This window comes from Sphaeramia orbicularis, chromosome 19 (genome assembly GCF_902148855.1).
Source record: "Sphaeramia orbicularis chromosome 19, fSphaOr1.1, whole genome shotgun sequence".
In the NCBI taxonomy this organism is placed as follows: Eukaryota; Metazoa; Chordata; class Actinopteri; order Kurtiformes; family Apogonidae; genus Sphaeramia; species Sphaeramia orbicularis.
Window position 1 is genome coordinate 28,592,648 of NC_043975.1, and position 10,863 is coordinate 28,603,510.

Consider the following 10,863-nt stretch of genomic DNA (forward strand, 5'->3'; position numbering starts at 1 on the left):
ATAAAAATAAAAAGTCCATGCCTGTCCGCCCATTGGAGTGGATCTCTCCTTCACTGTAGTTCTCCCTGAGGTTTCTCTTTTCCCACTGGGTTTTTGGAGTTTTTCGTTGCAGAGAAGGAGGGTCAAAGGACAGGGGATGCCCAAGACATTAATCCATTTCCTTCATCTACTGTTTATTTGACTGTTTGTTTTCATATCCGACTAATTTTGTAAAACCCTGCGAGGCAACCTTGTTGTGATATAGGGCTCTACAAAAAAAACTGAATTGAATTGAAAAGGACATTATATATAAAAAACATTTAAATAAAAACTGTATCTGAACAAACTGTTGCATCATGCCATTTCCAATTAACCCTTTAACTACCCCACCAAGAAAACCTGATGAAAAAAGTTTTCGTTTGCATTTCTTATTCAGTTGGGTGACTAATAACAACAATTAATGATTTTTTTTTTTTTACAGACCCCGTGGTTTTTAAAATATTGACCTCTACCAAATGGTCGAGATGTCAGTTAATGGTTAAGGAGATTATTTAATGTAAAATGTGGCAAGTGTTTACTTACTAGGTCTCAGGAAGATATAGCTAACTCTTATCTTAGTCTAAATGGCAACACAGGCCCAATAATAAGCTCTGTATTATATTTGTTTAATAAATACTGAACTGTAAAACTGAAAAATGGAAAAACAAAACTTACTTTATTCATTCATTCATTGTCTGAACCCGCTTTATCCTCACTAGGGTCACGGGGGTCGCTTGGAGCCTATCCCAGCTACTTACGGGCGAAGGAGGGGTACACCCTGGACATTTTGCCAGTTCATCACAGGGCTGACATATAACTTACTTTAATGATTATAATTTATTTTTAACAGGATGAAGCCTCAAAGCTGCTGAAAGTACAAGTCTAGTATTTTATAACACATTGCATTGACTAATAATTTCATACATATTCACATTGTTTATTATGACGACTTTCAGCTTCCAGTTCCTTCCTAATCCTGTCCATCCAAACAAAACTTCCACATCTTCAGCTCTTCCTCCTTATTTTTGGTCAGTTTGTCTGTCTTTAAACTGTACAACATCACTGGTCTCATATTCACATTCGTTATTATCAAATGAATGTTATTCAGAGGCTGTACATAATTACTGGACACAGGATCCATGGTGTTGACCGTTGTTTTCTAAATTCGTTCTAAAAACCAGTAGTTTGTGATTTGGCTGTTGCCATGTTGGCTTTTTGGAGCCAGAAGTGAACATATCTGGTCCAAAGGGGAGGAACTACAGAATGCTAAAAGCTTAACCACTCAGTGCAATGTTAATTTGAATCAATAATTGTGTCATTTTACAAACTTCTTATAGTGGAACCAAATCTAGTCAAGCTGCCTGTCAGTTAAAAATGTGTTTCATTAAATAAAAAGAACTTCCAAAAGTCTGATTTGAGAGACCTGTCAAAGAAAACAGACACCAAACCTTCTATTCAACCTATATTTAAATTAAAGATGGGCCACCAGAAGACTTATTAGAGGTTCTACATAAAATAGATGACAGTGGAGGAATGAATCCTAGAAAAAAGCATTGGCTAACTAGAAGCACTCGGAGAGCGCAGACCTCCGCCAAGGCTGATCAGTGGCCCCCCCCGTGGGCCCCCCCCCGCCAAGGAGGTTATGTTTTTGCCAGGGTTTGTCTGTCTGTCTGTCTGTTTGTTTGTTTGTTTGTCTGTCCGTTAGTGTGCAACATAACTCAAAAAGTTATGGACAGATTTTGATGAAATTTTCTGGTCTGCGCCCCCCCCTGTGGGCCCCCCCACCCCCGATCACCACCAAAATTTAATCATTTCTTCCTTATCCCATTTCCAACAAACCCTGAAAATTTCATCCAAATCTGTCCATAACTTTTTGAGTTATGTTGCACACTAACGGACAGACAAACAAACAAACAGACAGACAGACAGACAAACAAACAAACAAACAAACCCTGGCAAAAACATAACCTCCTTGGTGGAGGTAATTACACTGGTCAACAACAAATTTATTGTTTAAGTTTTTTGAGCTGATTTAGGATAATTTTGGTGTGCTGAATCCAAAAATCACATTAATTTTGCTCAATCAGGTCAACTTTCTGAACTATGCTACATATTGGCTTTTTAACATTTTTGCTTACATTTATGGGCATTTTCACATCATATGATACAAAATTCTTTCATATTTCTTGCAATAAACGACTTCTGAAGATTTTACTTTTTCCAATTTATGATTAATGTTTTTTTTAATATTACAGGTGAATGAAATGGCTTCAACTAGAAGATCTTGCAAAAACAAGCCTGACGTATTCTGCTACATCTGCGGTGAATACACCATTGTACCTAACAGGAATCAAGTGATCAAATTATTTTTTTTCTCTTAAAACCTATTTTGGGTGAGAAGTATATAAAAAATCAACTGATAAAGTCACAAAAATGTAATCAATTTTGTGAGAAGATCAAATTTTTCAAAATCAAATTAGCAAAAAAATCTGACCTGACTGAGAAAAACAGATGTCATTTTTTGATTTAGCGGTGCAAAATGGTCCTAATTCAGTTGAAAAAACCTAGACAACTTGCAAAAAACATTTTTTTGTAACCCAGTGTTATTGGTTGATTGACAGACACTGAAAGTAAGATTTGGATGTACTTCAGTGGTGCTTCGAACATATATTTTGTAACTATGTAAACATTGCACTAATGTTGTGGTTCTGTCACCACATTCAGATGGGCAGAAAAATAACACACAGAACACTGTACTTTATTTTTTGCCCCATGACAGTCTTATATGCAGGAATTTGTATGAATTTAAAGAAACTAGTTTATTTAATTTATATGTACTTAAAGAAACTTGATTATTGTAGTTACATGAACTTGTATGAATTTAAATAAACTTGCTTATTGTATTTGTATGAATTTGCATGAACTTAAAGTAACTTGATCACTGTATTTATATTAATTTAACCCTTTCATGCACGAATTATGAGAACCTTAGTCAAGATATTTTTCCTGAGTAATTTTATTCCTCTTTAGGCATGAAAAAAACAATGCAATTGAGTTTTTTTTTTAAAGGAGTGACAAAACTGTCCACTCAGCATGCATTTCATTTTTGAAGCAAAGACACATGTATTAAAATGCAAATATCATCAAGTGATATGGAAAACTATGCAATAAAAACATTTTTAATTCTGCTAATCAGATGTTTTCTCACATTTTAACATACTCTGATTCTAGTTATTGTTCACTTCATGGAGATAAAATGAAAAAAACCTGAACTTTTGTTTAAAAAAATAACAAAACAAAACCCTGTCATATACAATCTAATAACAATTAGCAATTGATTTACACCAAAACATGTCACTGCAGATTGGGTTTCTCAAGAACAGCAAAGTTATGGAGAGAGAGTTTGTTTCTTTATTCATCAATGAAAAAGACTGGATTTGCAATTAAAAAGAATAGATTTAACGGTATGAATTGCACTGTGTGAGATGACGCATGTGTCCACTGTGTTGGTGGATATGCAACTAAAACAAAACCCATGAATATTCCAGAGAACAGCGGTGAGTAGCTATCCACTGTACTGACCACTATGCATGAAAGGGTTAAAGAAACTTGATTATTGTATTAGTATGAATTTGTTTGATTACTGTACTTGAATTATTATGAATTTAAAGATACATCTATTTAAAAGTTACTGCTAACATCAGATAATTTGCATTACCTGTCACGTGATATCGCATTTAGTATTCTATATAAACAGCTGTGTGTCATGACCTGTGCCGTGCCTGATGAAGGTCCGATGCCTGAAACGTCACTGCTGTGGTGAATAAATATCTTCTTGGGAGCTCACAGGTTGTCCGGACCTTATCTTACCTTTTCATCCACTTTTTTTGCAACTGGATGTGCGTGTCATCGCCTCTTTTAATAGACATTGAATGTAAGTCTATGGGAGTCGGGCTTTTTGGAACCAACGTCAATATCTGTCAGTTATACAGGGGTTGGACAAAATAATGGAAACACCTTCACCTCAAGATGATAATGCCCCAATCCATACAGCTAGAATTGTTAAAGAATGGCATGAGGAACATTCTAATGAAGTTGAGCATCTCGTATGGCCGGCACAGTCCCCAGACCTCAATATTATTGAGCATTTATGGTCAGTTTTAGAGATTCAAGTAAGACGTCGATTTCCACCGCTATCGTCTCTAAAAGAGTTGGAGGGTATTCTAACTGAAGAATGGCTTAAAATTCCTTTGGAAACAATTCACAAGTTGTATGAATCAATACCTCGGAGAATTGAGGCTGTAATTGCCACAAAAGGCGGACCTACACCATATTAAATTATATTTTGTTGATTTTTTAAGGTGTTTCCATTATTTTGTCCAACCCCTGTAACTTCAAGATACTTCCACATTGGTCTCATCGTGGAGCTGAGGTCTTTTCCCCTTGGTGTTAAAATACGACGTAATGTCAATTTATTCAGCTTTGTCGAAGTATTACAGAATGCTCTTATAATATGGCTGAAAAAGAGTTATCTAATATTTGTAGTATTTTAGGGACATGTTCTTTTTTGTGCATGAATTTAATGTGGGTTGCAGACAAACTATATCTGATGCAACAAACAACAGTCGGACACAAATTACACTTATTCTGTTAACCTTTATTGCACATTATGCTATACAAACAGACCACAGTGTTATTGCTTTTTAATAAAACACGTTAATGCAGTACTGAAGATTAAACAGAGGTCTATAATGCGTCACAAGAAAATAAAGCAGGGCTGTGGTGATGAACAGGGACCTGGACTCATGTTGTGTAGTTTTTGCAGTTTTGGATTGTGTACATTGCGACTGTATCCAGTAACCAACCTCTTGTGACAACTGTGGCTTTTCTGGAGAGGCCTGTGGAGTAAAAAAAAACAGACATTTATTGAGTTGTAGAGCCTCAAAAAAAAAAAAAAAAAAAAAAAAAAAAAAAATCACACAGTGTAATTTAAATGTAAACTTAAAAGAAGCTAAATTAAAAACAATAGACTGTGTAAAGCCTTCTTATATTTATTTTTAATGCTGTCAAATTAAGATTCAAAATTCATCACATATATACAGGGTGGGGAAGCAAATTTTACAATATTTTGAGGCAGGGATTGAAAGACAGTGTATGACCAATTAATTTATTGAAAGTCATGAGAATTTATTTGCCACAAGAAAACTGACATAACAGAAAATGTTTTTATTCTATGTGTCCTCCTTCTTTCTCAATAACTGCCTTCACACGCTTCCTGAAACTTGTGCAAGTGTTCCTCAAATATTGGGGTGACAACTTCTCCCATTCTTCTTTAATAGTATCTTCCAGACTTTCTCGTAATAGTTTTGCTCATAGTCATTCTCTTCTTTCCATTATAAACAGTCTTTATGGACACTCCAACTATTTTTGAAATCTCCTTTGGTGTGACGAGTGCATTCAGCAAATCGCACACTCTTTGACGTTTGCTTTCTTGATTACTCATATGGGCAAAAGTTTCTGAAAAGGTATGGATAATAGTGTTAGGTATGATTATGACATCAGTATATGTTTGGTTTCAAAACAACTGACGTAGTACCTGCTGAGAAAAAACAAGTAAATGTTCATTGTAAATTTTGCTTCCCCATCCTGTATGTTTAAATATAAATGGGTGTTTTAGTTTCTATTTTATTGTTCGTTAACTTATTCATACTTAATTAACAATCTAGTCCCACAGTCCAAAGCTTCTTGTTATTTCATGTCACATCTGTTTAACTTCTGTTATTTATCCGTTTGTATTGTGCAACTAAATTAACATTTTACATGCACATGTATCTTTAATTCTTAGGCTGTTTATAATAATCACAGCAACAACAGCAGCAGATATTAACAGCAATACGTGTATTTCAGTGCAGATGGTAACAGCTTTATGTTTAGGTCTACAAAAAGTACACCTGACTTTTATGTGGAAAGCAAAGATTTACTTTTTGTATCGGATGAAATTAGAGATAAGTGACAGAATAATGGAGATCACAGCAATAACAGCAGGAGAAATAAGACTATAACCTCCAGAGACACAGCAAAGTAAAAGTTTGGGCTTTTTTTTTACATTGCAAAAACTGCCTTGATAGGAAACAGCACGATGCAACAATTTTTTCAGATATATTTTAAACTTTTTTTTTTATGGAATTTTCTTTGTAGTGGACAGCACTTTTCTTATTTCAATAAAGTGAAACCCTTGTACCCTGCTGAGGACAAAAGTGCCTTGCTGAGTCTCGGGAAGACATAATAAAAAATCATAGTTCTCTAAATTATGAACAGATATTTCAATCTAAAGCAATCTGACAAAAAATAAAATTGTGCTAATCTTTTGTGGTAATAATCTGAATTGATTAATCCAGATTATGTCATGTAAAAATGTGATATGGACTGAGTGCCTCTTCAACTGCAGATAGAATATATATATATATATATATATATATATATATATATATATATATATATATATATATATAAAAAAGGTATTGCATGTGTGATTCCAATCAATGGTGCAGAAGAGAAGGATAAAACGTGGATAGGGAAATGGAGTGAGGGGTGGGGGAGCTTCTCGATTACCTGGGCTATGAGCGCCAGAGGACGAGGAAGAGGAAAAGGTGCATTAAATATGCAGCACTGCAAATTAGGATGCCGGGAGGAGAGAGGAGGGGGGATTCAGAGCCACTAGCTCCCCTCTCTCTCCAACTGTCAGCAGTTCCACACATGCTATGGCAGCGTCTCTCTTCTGTGGCCGACTTGTTTTGACATTTCCCCCTGCTCCAATCTGACATTTTCTCTTGGCCATCTCTCTGCTGCCTAACTTCTTTCACACTTGCTTTCCTGGCAAGTCACTCCCCACGCTCTTGTTGGGAACCTGTCTCATTTTGGCTGGCAGCATCTGCCGTGTCACTGGTCTGTCACTCCCCAACTGGCTCTCCCATGGCCGCCATCACATCCCAAACTACGCGCTAATGGACAGACAGGTGCACAGACATGCCTGCCATCCAGAGATCATCAGCTTTGGGTGTTAAAGGTGTTCCATTGAAATATAAAGCCACAGGAGTTTAACGATCCTAACCACTGTTGGCACGTTTACATTGATATTTTTCATCTCACACATACAGAGAATCTTCACACACACTCTTGTCGCTAATCTCAAATGTGCACACATGAGAAAATAATGGTGCAACACACAACACAGGCGTCAATGTTTTTTCTCTCCAACAGATGAGACAAAGGAAAGAATTTGGTCTCCTCTTCAGTCCACATTACCCGTTGCAGCAGACGTGTTTTCACACTTAATCAGAATATCTGGAAAGACGCAGCAAACTGCTGACGTGACCAATCATAAGTGCAGTATTCAGTATGTGAGAATTTATTCAATTAAAGTGTTTGGATTTCCTTCATCTACTTTTACTCTGTTCAGGGTTCCTGCAGGTTTGTACATGTTAAATTTAAGACTTTTTAAGACTACTTAGAACAGAATTTAATGTCTATTTCATGGCCATACTGGCAAAAAATTTGTGACTCCTAGAATTTAGGAAAATGTATTTATTTAGTTCATTGTCTTGATTCCCATTGTGCTGAGCCATTTCTCATCAGGGGCTGCAAAGTTAGTGATAATTGGTTCCTAATTTCAATATAAATTGTCGGGTTGGAATGGGTGGAAATGAGTCGACTAATGTTACTTTGCAGTTTGGACATTTAACAGACATTTAAACACAATACAGCAAACAAGTTTATGGCAACATAATGTAAGACCTACCATATCAAATTTAATATCTATTAAAGTCTTTTTTAAGGTATTAAATGTAGATTTGTAAATTCAAGACTTAAGACCCCATGAGAACACTGTCTATTGTGAAAAACAGGAATGTCTTTCAAAATGTGCTTTAAATAGTTTATGGAAATGCACCTAAAGAAAGACTCAGTTTAATTTTCTTTTGAGAGTAATGTGAAAATCTACACAGGTTTGAGGAAGCTGAATATATGACTGTTTAAGACATTTTTCAAGAGGTGTTTGATCAAATTACATTCACAATACAGCTACAGGGTTATTTCCTTGAACTAGTCTTAACCATGTTTCAATGCAGCTAGCGTTACATTTCCACTTGTTCCTGATTAATGTGTCTGCTACTGATGTTCAAGCTGCTAAAGCTCATACCTGAACCCCTCCACCCATGAGTGACTGTTGGAGGCTCCACTCTTTGTAAAACACATCCTTTAGTGCTAAACACTGACTGACAAATTCAACGAATTCTTTACAAAGATTTCCAAAGCATAGTTTTTCACTATGTAAATACTTTAAAAACTTTATACTTCAATTTTTATACTTTTAAGAAGTATGTTTATTTCTGCTTACCTTTTCTTTTACACTGGCGTGTTGCATATTACTGCTGTACACTGTTAAATTTCCTCATGGTGGGATCAATAAAGTCTTACCTTATCTTATAGGGACATCACTTACTGAGTTTGTGAAATTTGAAAGACTTCTGAGTGACGAATTTAAGGATTAATTATCAATTTTAAAGAAAATTAAGGCTTTAATTTGGGAATTTATCAAATTTCAGACTTTTTAAGGATCCCTGATATAACCTTTCCTTAATTCTTGTGATCATATTAGTCAAATATTATGCAAAAACATAGTTTTTAGTTAAATTACACAAAATCTCCTCAAACCCGATGACCCTGACTATAATCAGAAACATAGTCACACCTGACACTTGAAATGTGAGACTATGTTACAGCTGCCATGTAAACTAGTGTCTTTACTACAACAGAAATGAAAATAAGGCAGATATGACAGTAATGACAGGTAGGGAAAACTGAAAAGAAGATGTATAATTTAGCTGTTTTTCTACCTTTTCAAGTGTATTTGAAAACCTCTCATTTTACATAATGGAAATCCTACAGCTCTATTATTTTCCGGCAAAAGAATATGTGCTATCTACAATTTAAAAAGAAAATGGATTTCTTAAAATAAATAATAATTCCAACAATGGGTGCCTTCTTCTTTTTCCAAAAATGTGCTTAAAGATTAGTCTACCGTCTAATGTGACACAATGAAACAAAGGAAAAGAAATAAAAATATCCAATGAAGCCAAGCTCAAGTGGATATTATCCATCACATAATTCCTGTCAGACTCGTCCAGATGACGCCTTGTGTGAACTATGCAACCATCCGTTGCTGCTGTCGGTCCAATTCTTATCTTTACAAACTCTGTGTGACTGTGTGAGAGAGACTGAGTGAACACAATCACAGAATTGAAAGTGTGTTGTTTCGTGGTCAGGAAGGATGGTGGCAGGTGAAAATGAAATTTTATTTTCAGATAAGACTCACTGTTGTATTTGGACGCTGGTGACTCTGATCCCGACTGTACAATAACCAGCTGATGGGACTTCTGTGCAACAAAAGCAAAGGAGATAATTCAGTATTAGAAAATAAGAACAAGTAGAACAAATATATCTCTAAGACAGTCAAATTATAAAATTAGATTTACTCCTGTGTCTGTGAGACCCCAACGATTCCTGATTGATCTGGTCATTTAATTAGGCATTTTCACCTCGGTTTGTGTTATTTTTTTTTAGAAACAATTAACCCATAAAAACCCAGCGCTACTTTTGTGCCTGTTCCCAAATGTATTTTTCTCTCTGGTCAATCTTTCTTAAGTGATTTATCACCATTTATTATAATATTATTCTCTGTATTTTGCCTTTTTCACTGTAAATCATGTATTTTCTTACATTTAATTTACAACATTTAATTTAAATGTTCATAAAAACTCAGAGTAAATTCAAAGCTTATTATATTGAAACAGAGAAGACTGAAGAAAACAACTTTTTCAACAAAGATATCAATGACTGAATGTAAAAACAAGCGTCCCTGACCACTGTCATTCATCAAATTCCAGGGGTTTCACTGGTGAATCAATGTTGGAGAAGATGACGGTGTTTTCATGGTACCTATGGAGCCTCTGAACGTCCTAATGGGTCCTATCTGATGACCATGAAAAGATGACAAACTGTATTTTACATCAATTATTTACATGTATTGATAGGATTAGTGGATCAACATTTTAGTTCAGTAGATGTCTTTGATCTCTGATTGGATGGATTTTTGGGTCTGTATGGGTTAATGTCACAGATTCATGTCTTGCTTGTAGAGAACAATCTTCCGATGGACACAAATTACAGGCATCAACTGTTACAAAACTCCAGTGTTGTGAGACTAAAAAGGACTGGCAGAGGAGCAAGCACTTACTGATTTTTCCCTGTAGGTAATAGTTTAGTTCTTGTGTTTAAAATACATGAGTCACCATAAGTAAAGTGCACTCGATGAAAGAGACAACAACATATGCTGCATTGTTGTGGCTGAATGGGGTTAAAGTTGAATACTTTGTGTGGTGAAAATCAAAGGCCTGGTGTCTGAATGTGTTTTTTGTAGTCTGATCCTGAGGGAACAGCTCTAGTGGACGGAGTGTGTGAGCAGACTCAGACCTGATTTGGAAGTAGTCTGGTACAAAAAAAAAAAAAAAACATCCTGAATTTGAGGATTGTTTTTCTCACTCACTAGAGTCTTTTTTTTTTTTTTTTGTGTGTGTGTGTTTTCAGAAAAAGACTTCATCGGAATAAGAGAATATGGAAAAAGCTTTTTGTAATAAATCCTAACGTAACACACATTTTCACATTCATCTGTTGAAGGGGTCTTCACAGATATTCCAATGTAGAGTGAAAACGTAGGTGGTGCAACAGGTAGTGTGGACTGATGAGGAGAACAGGTTATTCCTTGGCTTCATCCATGAAAAATAACAT

The 10,863-nt window shown here is 35.4% G+C and overlaps 1 protein-coding gene across 1 annotated transcript in view; it reads right to left on the reverse strand.

Annotated features, from left to right (window-relative positions):
- Positions 1-4,659: 4,659 nt before the first annotated feature.
- The window catches only part of LOC115439656 (breast cancer type 1 susceptibility protein homolog), a 36,016-nt gene continuing 29,812 nt past the window's right edge, over positions 4,660-10,863 (reverse strand). The window contains 2 exon segments of the mRNA XM_030163524.1: positions 4,660-4,916; positions 9,392-9,452. Coding sequence (XP_030019384.1) covers positions 4,822-4,916; positions 9,392-9,452 — 156 coding nt within the window. The 3' untranslated portion in view covers positions 4,660-4,821.